This window comes from Penicillium manginii, assembly GCF_028828005.1.
Source record: "Penicillium manginii strain IBT 31320 chromosome Unknown utg000003l:1.0-959480.0:1.0-959601.0, whole genome shotgun sequence".
Lineage (NCBI taxonomy): Eukaryota > Fungi > Ascomycota > Eurotiomycetes > Eurotiales > Aspergillaceae > Penicillium > Penicillium manginii.
The window spans coordinates 854,455-867,759 of record NW_026643104.1 but is presented as its reverse complement, the minus strand read 5'-3'; the positions used below and the strand labels follow the sequence as shown (position 1 = coordinate 867,759).

General features: G+C 49.0%; 5 protein-coding genes across 5 annotated transcripts; 2 read left to right on the top strand and 3 right to left on the bottom strand.

Moving 5' to 3' along the window:
- Positions 1-956: 956 nt before the first annotated feature.
- On the bottom strand, positions 957-2,437 carry erg9 (bifunctional farnesyl-diphosphate farnesyltransferase/squalene synthase; the record flags this gene model as incomplete). Its single annotated transcript, XM_057100343.1, has 2 exons — positions 957-2,303; positions 2,378-2,437. 2 exons carry the CDS (start codon positions 2,435-2,437, stop codon positions 957-959), a joined length of 1,407 nt encoding a protein of 468 aa, XP_056963031.1.
- A 314-nt stretch (positions 2,438-2,751) lies between these two features.
- On the top strand, positions 2,752-4,499 carry N7533_003692 (DnaJ domain protein; the record flags this gene model as incomplete). Its single annotated transcript, XM_057100342.1, has 5 exons — positions 2,752-2,857; positions 2,919-2,962; positions 3,030-3,123; positions 3,201-4,279; positions 4,344-4,499. The coding sequence occupies 5 exons, from the start codon at positions 2,752-2,754 to the stop codon at positions 4,497-4,499; spliced, it is 1,479 nt and encodes a 492-aa protein (XP_056963030.1).
- A 526-nt stretch (positions 4,500-5,025) lies between these two features.
- Positions 5,026-5,852, bottom strand: N7533_003691 (uncharacterized protein; the record flags this gene model as incomplete). Its single annotated transcript, XM_057100341.1, has 2 exons — positions 5,026-5,332; positions 5,419-5,852. 2 exons carry the CDS (start codon positions 5,850-5,852, stop codon positions 5,026-5,028), a joined length of 741 nt encoding a protein of 246 aa, XP_056963029.1.
- Positions 5,853-7,932: 2,080 nt separating this feature from the next.
- On the top strand, positions 7,933-8,415 carry N7533_003690 (uncharacterized protein; the record flags this gene model as incomplete). Its single annotated transcript, XM_057100340.1, has 1 exon — positions 7,933-8,415. One exon carries the CDS (start codon positions 7,933-7,935, stop codon positions 8,413-8,415), a length of 483 nt encoding a protein of 160 aa, XP_056963028.1.
- Positions 8,416-9,197: 782 nt separating this feature from the next.
- Positions 9,198-12,916, bottom strand: N7533_003689 (uncharacterized protein; the record flags this gene model as incomplete). The annotated part of the gene is made up of 13 exons (XM_057100339.1): positions 9,198-9,340; positions 9,394-9,807; positions 9,861-9,967; positions 10,019-10,358; positions 10,423-10,559; positions 10,609-10,648; positions 10,709-11,226; positions 11,279-11,366; positions 11,416-11,500; positions 11,550-11,585; positions 11,647-11,694; positions 11,759-12,064; positions 12,131-12,916. 13 exons carry the CDS (start codon positions 12,914-12,916, stop codon positions 9,198-9,200), a joined length of 3,048 nt encoding a protein of 1,015 aa, XP_056963027.1.
- Positions 12,917-13,305: the final 389 nt, after the last annotated feature.

The following is a 13,305-nucleotide window of genomic DNA, read 5'->3' as shown; positions in this document are numbered from 1 at the left end:
GCCCGGAGAGCTGGTGGGGGTATCAGATTTCGCAGCCCACGCATGAGGCGGCAGTTGAGTAAACTGGACTGCCGAATATCGGTCGTCAAAGTATTTTATTACTGGGAGAGAGGCGGGGATGCAATCAGGATTAAGGGAGGAATGAAATGCATTAACTGAGGCGAATCCGGGGTGCTGAGAAAGCAGAGATTTCTGATTCGGCGGAGTGGGCCCGATTTCAAAGCATTTGCAATCATTTATCTCTTTCCTCTCAGGTTGGGGATAGATGATACCAGGTTGGGATTGATGTTGGTGCATGCATAGTATTTGAGGAGGTTTGAGAGGAACATTCTCAAACCTCCAGCCTTGGAAGTGTCCCACTGCTGCAGCTGTCATGAAGATGGAATTATTTTTAGAAAATGGACCAAGGGAGTGATCATTTTAAAATCGGGAGTGACTACCGACTTTTTCCACGATGGTTTCAAAATAGAAGCATAGCAAATGAATAGAATAAATTGTATTGATGATTTTACGAAAACTGCAGGATTACGCACCATATACACCCAAGGTATATGGTATGTGCCAGATCTTCAATGGACGTGTGCTATCTCGGCGAACCGTAGAACACAAATCTAGTACATCACTGGTGAATGAGACGAATCTCCTAATAATATCAGCACTTCTTCGGCACGACCTCGGCCATTAGAGGGCCGGATCGTAATTTGACATCCGTGCTAACCCATTCAAGGGTCCCAATCCTATTCGAAACAAGTCCAACAGGGTCCAAGGTCAGTGAACACGGAAAAGCGAAGAAAGAGAAAAAATGGTAAATTATTATCAATACACATCGTGGCTGCGGTGGCGACGCATGGTAGCTGGGTAATGGGGGAATAATAAAACAAGGCCACCGGAGGGGGAATCGAAGATTAGCAGTAGGTCGTAACGCCGTAGATGTACAGGGTAATTTGTGTGGTCAATTAAAGATCCTCATGGATGGCGGATGGCGCCGGAGGCCGGAAGTTGCCACCCATGAGCTCCTTGAAGGCAAGATCGAAGCGGGCGCCCATCAGCCAGGCAAAGAACATCATAGTGCCGGCGACGAAAAGGACGATGCAGCCCATGAGTGCCATCATGAAATAGACATCACTCTTGTTCTCAGCATCTTCTTCACGCTTCTTCAATTGCTCCTCGGAGAGAACACCCTGGACCCGACGGTTGGCCTCCTCGGCATTCTGCGAAGGGAAGATGGTCTCGATGAATTTCTCGATCTTACCACAGGCCATGCTGATCTTGAGGAAATTGGGGTCCTTGGGAGTGTTCTTCTTGTGGATCTTCCGGGTCAGGTCACGGAAGCGATCACACAGGACACGAAGGTTCTGGGTAGAGGCAAACATCAGAGAGCAGGCATCGCCCTTGGTGATCTTGATGTTACGCTCAAAGATATCGTAGTTGCGGAAGCACAGCTCCAGCGTAGCGATAGCCATGGACTGAGGGATGGCGCAGAAGTTGAAGACACTTTGCTCCCGGAGGCCAGCGAGGTAGAAGAGACACTCGTCAGCGTGCTCCAGGGCGTTGAGTACCATCTCGGAGTTACAGTTCAGAGCAGCCTCCTTGAACTCAGGCTTGAACAAGTCATCGAAGTTGTCAACATACTTGGACCAGATCTCCTGGGGCCAGAAGCGACGCTTATCATCGTTGTCCTCTCGGATGTCTCGGATGATGTTGGTCTTCTGCAGGAAGAGACCCATCGACTTTTGCAGATGGGGGCGTTCGAGGAGAGCCGGGTTGGCCAACTCGGCCTCGACAAACAAGCGGGTGAGACCCTCACCGACCAGGCCGGCAACGTAGTAGCAGTACTGATCGTATTCCTCGATTGTCTTGACACTAGCATCCGACAATTCAGCCTTTCGGCAGTAGTCAGCCATGCCGTTGCCCATCTTTGCTGTGATGTCCTTGATAATTGCTTGGTAGGCGGGCTTCATCTTCATGAACTCGGTGATGACACACGGGAACTGAACCAGCAGCTCACGGTCCTTCTCCTCCTTTCGGTTGCCAGTGAAGTTCCATCCCTCCTGGGTCAAGAAATCATCAAAGCCACGGAGCAAGGGCTCCTTCGTCTCAAGAGATATGGAGGTATCATCTTCGATGGTATCCAGACCACGGAGGACAAGGTAGAAGACGCAGACGGGCATAAGTAGCTCGGAGTGGAGCTCCTGGATGACAGCGCTGAAGCTTCGGCTTGTCAGGTCCAGGAACTTGAAACAATCCTTCTCGGACTGAGTCTCATTGGCGGGGTTACGCTCATGAGGGGGGGTTGTGCCAGACTTTCCTGTGGGAGAGACGATTAGCGATGTGATCCTCGAACTCTCCACGTGGACAGGCAGCTCTACCATTGAACGATCGACCTCAATTGGTACGGATGAAAGCTGTAGTAGAGGGCATTGCCAATGAAACCCATGATGGGCAGATGGCAAAATGGCAAAGGGACACGAAGTCCTTGGGGAAAGAAAGAGAAGCAGAAAAAGAAAAGGAGGAAGTGGAGGAAGGGAAAGAGGAAAATGAAGAAATCGCCGAATTAAAAGGGGGGACCCACGTGATACTCCGCCTGATCGCGGGGAGGCGGCAGAAAAGTAGCGGGAAAACCAGGCAAACACTTTTGATATTCACAACTTCACTCTTGATTACTCGGGCATCTGGTTATTTTGATCCTCTTGACAGTTTGTATCGATCATACATCTACTGTCATATCCACTGTCATCCACCACGACCATCATGGTCGCAGATACTACCTACTACGATGCCCTCGGCGTTCAGCCCACAGCCACCGAGCTGGAAATCAAGAAGGCCTATCGCAAGCTGGCCATCGTAACACACCCTGGTATGTCGCAGCCTTGCCTTAGATCAGTATCTTGAGTCTAACCACTTTACGATTATTACAGATAAGAACCCCGGCGATGAGACCGCCCACGAGCGCTTCCAGCAAGTACGCAGAGCTTTGATGACACCCACCTTTCTCCCACTCCAAGCTAATCCCAACCTCATCTCACCAGATCGGTGAAGCCTACCAAATTCTGAGCAACGAAGATCTTCGCAAACGATATGATAAATTCGGCAAGGAAGAGGCCCAGCCTAGTGGAGGTTTCGGTAAGTTGGGCTGACGAGCTGACACGCTTATATACCTACCCCCGGCATCCGGAGGAAACTAGCTGACAACCGCATAGAGGACCCATCCGAGTTCTTCAGCATGATTTTTGGTGGCGAAGCCTTCGTCGACCTGATCGGCGAGATCTCCCTCATGAAAGACTTGACCGCGACCATGGATATCACCATGCAGGAAATGGAGGAGGAGGAGTTGGCTCAGTCTGCCGAGGAGAAGCTAAACATCCACGACGAAGAGGTCAAGGCCGGTGAAACCGAACACCCCGCCGAGGGCTCCAGTGATGCCACCCCCGCCTACACGGAGAAGCCATCTGCTTCGGAATCCACATCCGCGTCTACCCCCGCCGGTCCGGAGAAGGCCTCGGCCTCGACTACCTCTGGCCCAAGCTCCGGTACCAGCACACCCCGACGGAACTGGGGACAACAGGCGCTGATGGACCGGTCCGAGGAGGAGGCGCGCATGGATGCAGCTGGTCTGTCCCAGGAAGAGAAGGAGCTTCGCAAAAAGGAGAAGAAGAAGGGTCTGTCGAAGGAGCAGCAGGTGCGTCTCGCTGCCTTTGAGGAGGAGCGGAAAAAGGCCCGCGAGGACCGTGTCAATACCCTCGCCAATAAGCTGGTAGACCGCCTCAGCGTGTGGACCGAGACTGATAAGAACGTGGATGTTACCCACGCCTTCGAGGAGAAGATCCGATTGGAGGTGGAGAACTTGAAGATGGAGTCTTTCGGTTTGGAGATCCTCCACGCTGTCGGCGCCACATATGTGCAGAAGGGCTCTTCGTTCTTGAAGTCACAGAAGTTCTTGGGTATCTCGGGGTTCTTCTCACGTCTGAAGGATAAGGGTACTCTGGCCAAGGAGACCTGGACCACCATCTCCACAGCCATCGATGCTCAAATGACCATGGAGGAGATGGCCAAGATGGAGGAGCGCGGCGGCGAGGACTGGACCGACGAGAAGCGGGCAGAGTACGAGAAGAAGGTCACTGGTAAGATCCTGGCCGCAGCTTGGAGAGGCAGCAAGTTCGAGATCCAGAGTGTCCTGCGTGAGGTCTGTGACCAAGTTCTGGGTGACAAGCGAATTCGTCTGGAGAAGCGGGTGGAGCGTGCTCACGCCCTGGTCTTGGCTGGTAACATCTACGCCAAGGTATGTCTCATTCCCATCCCTCCCCCTGCTGAGTTGAGTAATCATCATGTACTAACAACAATAGGCTGCGCGTGACCCCGAAGAAGAGGGTGATTACATGGCGTTTGAGCAGTTGATGGCGGACTCGATGAAGAAATCCGAAACCAAGGATAAGAAGAAGGAGAAGAAGAAGAAGCACAGCCACGACGAGACTGAGGCGGAGCAGAAGCCGGCGGTTTAGATGGAGCGAGGATTAGTCTTGACCTTGGACATATGATCGTTTTTTTCCCTCTCTTTTCTTCTTTCGGGTGATCGACCCCTGTTTCCAGCGACGCGCCGGGGTGCGCAGAATTCGAGTTATGACATAGATTGCCCTATATACCAGGCCCATGCCCGAATGCAGAGATTCTTCGCTCAGACAGAGCAGCAGCGCAGAATTCAGAAGGGAGTTCCCAGTGGAAAAAAAAACTTGAATAGTAGAAGAGAATAAGATAGAATAGAATAGAATAGACAATGATATAGATGATCATATAAACACGGGAGGACCAAAATGATCCTTCCGACACCCACAGAACGGATGATTCCAGTCTGCATCACACATAGCCATTACACATTATTCGCATTGTCGAGAGGACGAACACCATGAGAGATCAAAAGCCCAGATACATGTAGTGGAGGTGTAGCATCGTCGCAAACCTGAACACATAACCTTGGGACCAGCTAGTCGAAAAATCGAGTTCGAGTTGAAAGTAGTGACCGGTTACCCACTAGTATTTATGCCCGGTGCTCCCTTCGAGCTCCGAGCTGTTGATGGCCGATGGCGAAGAGATACTATGGGATTGGCTGTGTGCCTGATCATGCAAAGCCTCAGCATCGCGCGCATATAGCTCGGAGGGGACAGCACCGGGGACAGGGGCAGGGGTAGCAACTGGGGTCGTACTCATGGGTACATCATGTGCCGGGGCAGTCCCCGGCACGTGGTTCTGGCGCATGTTTTGGTGGCCAGGCCAGCTGGAGACGAGGACACCGACAGCAGTGAGGATAGTGAGGATGACGAGGGCGACAAAGATGAGCCTGAGCTCGAAAGGTTAGTGCGGTTCAACAAGATACCGAGGTACAGGGATGGAGGGATTCAAGCATGGGACCAGGAGTGAACTCACCACAGAAGGACGGCAAAAGCAACAACCGCGTTCAGATAATCGCTGTAGACATTGCCGGCGCCGAAGATGGTCACGATATCGGCGAAGCAAGCCAACCAAAAGACGGAGGTGATGAAGTAAACGACGATAGTGGAAATTCCAAGAATCATATTCAACTTTGAAGTGACATTTCCCTTTCGCGCATAGAACCAGGGCAAGACGGCGGCAGCGACCGAGACGATCATCGTCCATAGAGACACAAAGACAAGGAAAGCTAGGATGCCTGGTGTGGAGACCTTGACGGTTTGATAGCCACACGAGAAGCCATTACAGGTGTATTCCTCAAAGCTGCCGGAGTATCCCGAGACAACATAAGCGGATAAACCCAGTTCAACAATGGCGAAGAGCAGGGCTGTGCCCAGGAGGACATAAAGGGCGATATGAAGCGCCAACATGATGCCGATGGAAATTGCTAGAAGACAGAGCAGAGAGAAAAAGGCGAAGGTTGCGATCAGGGGAAATCTGGCTGCAAATGCAAGCAGCAGCAGCAGCAGCGGGGGTCGAGAATATGAGCTCGGAGGAAAAAAATATGCAAAAATGATTGATCACCCCCCGCGCGAGGGGGGTCCCTTGCTGGATTTATTCCTGGGATTTGCATGGTTCCACACCGCAGCTGGCACACGAGAGAGCCGGGATCAGGACCGGGTCCGGAACTCGTAAAGTTGGAGCGAAGCGACAAAATGCGAGAGCCCTGGAGCCGCAGGATGCAGAAAGCAGAGGTTGACAAGCCAGCCGCAGGGCTGTTGTGAGCAATAGTGGGGGGGATATGCGCCACTAGACCCTGTTCTGCCAATGAGTCGTGACGGATACGAGCACCACGTCGTGATGGCGTTTGACCCTGAGCCGAATCAGTGTAAGACAAGCGAGAGGAGTTCAAGGTTGGGACTGGGCTGAGGTTTCCGAGGCTGAAAAAGGGTCAACTTGAAATTCGAGGCAACTTGAAGTGGAATAGTGAGATTGGCCGAGGTGGATGTAGTTGAAGTTGGAGCGGGAGGAGGGAAATGCGGGCGGCACCTGACTGGCACCTGACTGGCAGTAGTATACCTAGGTAGGTGAAGGCGCTTGCAATAGTACTTCCAAGATTGAATACGAGATGCAGATGCTGCGATAGACAGGGGCGATACGAGATGATCTAGGTAGGTAGGTACAGAGTACTCCGTAGTAGGTAGTAGCTACCTACTACGAGTATTGTGTGCAGAATGTTGAAGTTTCTGCTACTACCTAGGGGTACCTAGGTTTCCGACAGAAAAGTTGGGACACATCCAAATACTCTGTAGTGCGCAAATATATATCCCCGATCAATTGTGACGAGTGATGATCGACGCGGCGCTATCTAGATCGGGAATGTGAATGTGGATATATTTATACTTCACCTTGACTTCAAGTTGGCAGCTCAGCTACCTTAAGCATGATCCAATCAGCGTGTAGATTGGATCTCCCGAGTGTATCCACCCGGGGTATATTTAACCCGCACCGGAAATAGGCGGTAGGGTGTACCTGGCAGAATATCACGTGCATCGATCTGATAAAGCGGTGTAAACCCCGGCTGATTCATTTGCCGAAAGTTTTATCTCTATTTGCTCTGTTTACAACAGGATGACAAAGGCACCTTCCCGATAGATCACAGCAACATAATTGATACTACCTTCAAGTCAAAGTTAGGGTAGGGAGTTATTTAGTTACTACTAGTATAGAAGGAACTAAATAACTCTAGCAATATACCTGGGAAGGTGGTACCCGTGGACTACTAGTAGAGTGGACGCTATCCGCCGAGGGCAACCAACGCCCAAGAGTAACAACCATCCGGTTCGTTATAGATTATTTTCCTTCTCCATTCATCGATGATATAAGCTTCCTCATGAGCTACTACTCGTAGTATTTGCTGGACACAAAAAGAATGATTATCTGACATAATATCCACAAGAGTAGGCAAGTATTTCCCTGCAAATCACATGAAGTGGCGGCTTACCATTGGCATCCATAGATGCTACTAGTATGGCTTTGCTCATATACCAATTTCCTTTTGTAGACACAAAACACTATGCAATCCCGAAATCATGTCAGACTAACCCATCAAAAATGGGGTAGATTGATGTTCAGGTCTGACATGATCATGTAGAAGAAACTAAGTCAGAAATACCGTGGAGCGCCAAAGGCTGACAGAAATTATTCCACTCCCTAGGTATAAATACTCGGCAACATGCATCAGCTACTAGTATCATTATTCAATCCAAACCAAGAGCCTGCTGAAGCCTGAATTTCTTCAAGTTGGAATTCGCAAGTGATTTTTCCGTCAATTACATCCTAATTGCGAGGAACTTTTACCACTACGACCTACCATTTTCGATTTTTGATAAGCCCAGATGGCTACTCATCCAATCGGTAAGTAGCGCTGAAATCACAAGAAAGTGGCTATTCTAAATCGTTTTAGTTGTTCCAACTGGCCTTCCTGTCGCTGGGGGCACAGAAGTTGGCATGGCAAACTGGAAGAAGCCGGAGCCAACATTTTCTACCGGGGATGAGACTCTCTGGACTCAAAACATGACTGGTGGATGCAATAGTCTCGCAACGTTTTGTCTCAAAAGCAAAAAGCGAAGCCTAACCCACATCAAGGGTGGTGATTTTTTGCCCGAGCAGCTTGGCACTTTTGCCAAAGAAGTAGCCCAGGGGTTGGATGGCGACTATGAACTGATCTGGATCAGTGGCACTGAATCTCTACTCCAATCGAACTTTAAAGGGCTGCTAGATAAGATCTCGAATGCCGTCCTAGATGAGGTTATTAACCTGGGCAAAAACTTTGATTGTGGTGATGATCACTATTTCATGCAAAATGCAGATGGATATATGCAGGATGATTCGCATACTGTGATAGTACCAACTGCGCCAAATTGGACAACCTTCAAGAAGGGTTCTTTCGCTATTGATGCAAATGGAAATTATGGCCTAGCTCAGCAATAGGGAACTCAAGTTTCAACATCGGCACCCGTTCTAGGAAGATGGTGGCAAACGTATGCGCTGGTAACTGGCTACTTCAACTTGGCCAGAAGTGTTAAACTGGGCCAATTCCTGTCAAGTCTGGGAATTCTGGGGACACTCATTTGCATACGCTATTCCATGAGGGTTGATGGCATGGTATCGATATCAGTAATGATTTTTTCTTCTAGAATGTACATATTTTGAATTTTAATGGGATTCAGTTTCGTGGTTCCGTCCAGTGGTAGTATCTTCTATTATATTCAGTTTGTCGATGGGTTCCAAGGTTTGATGGACAGAGTACGGTCCAATTAATTTTGGGTTGAACAAATAGAACCAATCGGGATGTTCTAATGCCAAGGGGCTATAATTGTAGTAAATTACCGGGGTATCCAACGGAGGGTCCGTCTACTGAGGAATTTGGCAGACCAATCGAGAATAATCGGCTTACCATGCAACTTTGAGGGCGTGATACGAGATACTGTATATTAATAGTAGGTACTGGACAAAAATAAAAATAAAGATTCATCAGAAATGAGACCCGGCAGCCAATACTAGGATGATTATTCCCAACCCTACAGCCTGGAAACAGCAGGAAGCCCTATAATCCCATGGCTCCCATAACTCGCTTGCATATCAGGTTGCCAGGAAGTAATCGGGCCTATCAGTCTTCACCATCTATTCACTGAGCCCCAGAAAGAAAAGTGATACATTAGAGAGATTCGTCATTCTTGTTCATAACGCAGAAAGGGCCATTGGGTGTGTCTTTAGTTCAAGCCCAGAATCAACGGGAGAATAGCGGCATTGACGATCTGGATAGCCAGCGGACCGATCGCGATGCTGGCAGTCGAATATTCGCCGGGCTTGATCTTCCAACCCCAAGGAGTACCAAGGGCCATAAATATCATTGCTAAATGGGCAAGTCAGCGATACGTTCTCTCCATATCAATGAATGATACCAACCGCCAGCAAGGAAGGCGCAAATAGCCCAAGTATACTTGAATTTCTTGACCATCTTGTCAAGACCGATGAAGAAGCCAGATGGACCGGGCTCTTTAGCAGTTGAGGACCACTCGATGTTGATGCTGAACGCGTGACAAAGAATAGCCTTGGCGCAGTTGAGACTAATTCCACCAAAGAATACGATCAAGAATGGGAGCCACATCAATGACTTGAGAAGGGCTTTCCAGAAAACCATCTCTTTCAGCTGATGGCGAGCCATACTAAATGCAACCGAGGCAACACCGTTGAATACCACGACCAGAGAAATCCAAATTCCCCAAGATTGAAGGTAGATGTGATCAATCGAGGAGTTGAAAAGACCGACAATGACATAGTTCACTGTAGCCAAAAGCATACCCGATGCGATTGCGTAGTCTATTGATTGAGGTTAAAATCTGGAGAAATATCAACGGATAGAAGAAACTCACAGGTAAAGATATAAGCAATGATGGTGATTTTGCTGGTGACGGGCATGTTGCTCCACAAGAAACGAAGGAAGAGTCTTGTGACGGGTCCCTTGTAAGGCCATTTATAGCTGGTTCACATGTCAGCAGACGCATATTTTGAAAAGCCCAGTATTACTCACAAGGGATGGAAAACAAGCTCGTTACAACCATATGCATACTTCTCCCAACGCGTCAACTCATCATACAAGGTGAGAGACACGCCTTCTTTAAAGCCACCGTTATGGTATGTAGCCAGACGAACGGTCATGCCTTGCATCTGCAAGCGAAGACTGATGTCAAAGTCCTCAGAGACATGTGCATCAGACCACCACTTAGTTTCACCATCTGATGGATCCACGAATGAAATGCTCTGGATTGCCTTCCATCGGAGGAAGGCATTGTGGCCGACAAAGGGAGATACATCACCACAACCAACACCATATTTGATAGCCGTGTATACAACATCGGTGAAGTAGGCGACTTTTTATCGAGTAAGTTAGCTTCGGAGAAAATGAAAAAAGAATATGGGTCCGGGAGGACTCACTGCCGTCTTCAAACATGTTGTTGACAGCTTGCATGACACCAGAGCCGTGCTGAACAATTGCGACTTCGGGACTCTCGTGCATCTCCAATGCTCCGTAGAGAAGACAGTCAACAGGAACTCGAGTATCGCAGTCAATGCTATCAAATGTTAGAGATATTAATCAAAAGAAGATCACCGAAGACATACATGAGAATATGTTCACCAATGCGAATGTTTCCTTTGGCCCCTACATGGTGTTAGCGATCGTCTCCAGTAAAAGAATAGAGAGCCCTGGAAGAATACTGACAAGTGCGACCTTCATCCTCAGTGAGCATATTGGCAAGAGCTTGTTGGTAAATCCGATCATCATCTTCGACAGTTAAGTCTTCGTTCATACATCCACGACTCTGGCATTCCAATTCAACCAGGCGAACCATCTCATCTTCAACCCTGTTAGAGAAAGCGAGACCGTAATTCATATTGCTAGCCTTCTTGAATTTTCCCTTGCGCTCGAAGCCAATCTTGTTCGCGATGGCCTGGGGGCTAGTGGTGTCTTCCTCTTTCTCAGATTCGGTATTTTCCACGACTGACTTGCTCTTGCGGAACCAATTGAATCGCGACGCCTTCTTCGAAGATCCCTTCTTATTCGGCAGACGGGCGGTATAACCTATTCCGTTCTCCCTGTAGTATTGCCTGCGGGCCTCGGCAAGCTCAGGCTGAATACACTGCATGCCATCGTCATTGATAAAGACAGACGCAGTGCCTCCTTGCTCTTCATAAAATTGGACGGCGGCGAGGACACTCATCATGGTGGGGACAATAACACTATTGAAGATCAGTTTCCCGTGTCAAGTGAAGATGAAATGATCTTACATACCCTTTCAGACCCTCCTTGTATACGGGCATTTGGATAGTGATGTGGGGTAGCTCATAGTCGCGGTGGAATTTGAGGTTCGGTTTGATGGCTGTGGCAGAGTGAGTGCTGGGACAGAAATTCAGTCAAGAGATACTAACCAGAATGGAACTTGGAGTTCTTCAAGCAGAAGGTTGCCGGTAGTAGAAGTTGGAACGCGCTTGTAACGAGAACAATAAAAAAGAACTAGCCACTGTGAGTGATAGCGAAAACGGTGGAAAAGGAGAATACTCACCAGAGAGAATAGTGACAGTGGAGGAACGGTAGAAACCTAGTATGCATCAGTATGATGATCAAGCTAGTTGCAAAGATCTTCAAACGAGAAAACCTACCAATGCAAAGCGAGTAAAGTCTCCGTCCCATGCCCATTCATTGATCAACTAGAAAAGAAAATGTTAGCGTGGGTTCACGCAAAAGCGTCATGCATGGGATATTTGAACTCACGCGAGCCACTCCAAGCGACTGTGTCAGAATCACCAGCATGATAGCAAAGCTAATCTTGAACGCATGGATTCGATGGGTTGGCCTGGGAGCCATATTCCCTTCCAGATCCACAACCGGATCATCCTCCTCTTCGCCATTTTCCAGGGCGACAGCCCTGCTGTAAACCTCATGTTTCTCGTCAAGTGCTCCTCGAACCGGAACAATCATGCTGTTGGAGGGGGTAGAAGCCAGCGCATCGGTGTCGAGATCGAAGGGAGAGGAACGCCCGGAGACTCGGGGACTTGTGAGATTCGAGATACGAGGTCCCTGCCGGGTTGAGAAAGTATTGTCAGCTAGGTGCAGAGATATTGGAAGCGCCGTAAAGGGACTTACCGTCTTGCCGAGCTGTCTCTCGACGTCAAAGGCCACATTGAGAATTGCACCAGCATCATGAGACCATACCAAAATGATTCTCTCCTGCACTACGATGCAAGCTCGTGCAAAATGAACGAGATCGGGATTGACATCGTTGAGACAGGAGACAATTGGGATGCGAGCACTGGTATTGTCCATAATGAGACTCTTTTGACCCGGCGCGATGGAATCAATCAGAGCTGATGTAAAGGTAGAAGACATTGCAATTGCAGATGTCTCGCCAAGTCGTACGATGGCATCACTCAGTGTGGGATTGACATTGTACGGGAAAAAGGAATACTCATCAGCGAAAGTGCGAACTGCTACGCAGGTTGAAGACCAATGCTGGAGGCCATTATCACTTCTAGCTTCGTCAAACCAGCCGAGCAGAGTTGCTCGTCGAGCGAGATATCTCGCCATCTGCGAATACGTTGATAAATTGTTCTCAGAAACATTGGAAAATGGGGAACAAACCGAGCTCGGATCTTCTCCCTCCCCCGTTTCCGAGATTGATGGTGCGGCCATAGAATGCACAACAGAAGGCGGGCCTTTTCGTGCGCGATGAGACATTCCAGGATTGATCGAGCCAGGGGTGAGAACTCGGGCTATCTCCGCTGTATCAAGGCGCGCTGAAGATGGCCTCGATTGCAAATCGCCAACTTCGCCAACTTCATCTTGTGTACCATTTTCAGTTGAAGCGATTGACAGATCCCCAGATTTGGTTGGCTCCTTGGCAATGGAACCATCTCCCTGCGTACCCCCCATGATTCGAAAACAACTTATAAACAAAAGGAAGACTGGATGTCCCGCAAGATGAGGAGATCTATGAGGAAGTTTCTCGCTGCAATTGACACTCGGTAGGACTATAGATACTTAAAGAAACGGAAATAGCGATATCAAGGCAAATAATGCGAGGTGAGCTGATAAGCGGAGAAATCATTATTAGTCTAGACCTCGCGATTGTTACGGGGGCAAACCAGCACGGTCATCGCCGGCGCGTAGTGACCGAGAGCATTCCAGATAGATAAATCGGCTCGAGCTGTTGAAATGTGGCTCCGAAAGCCGATCTGGAGTTTTTCTGATGCATTAGAACAGTGACCTCCAGTTCGCGAAACTGGAGCCACCCTAGGCAGTCTAGTGCGAACATGGGGTAA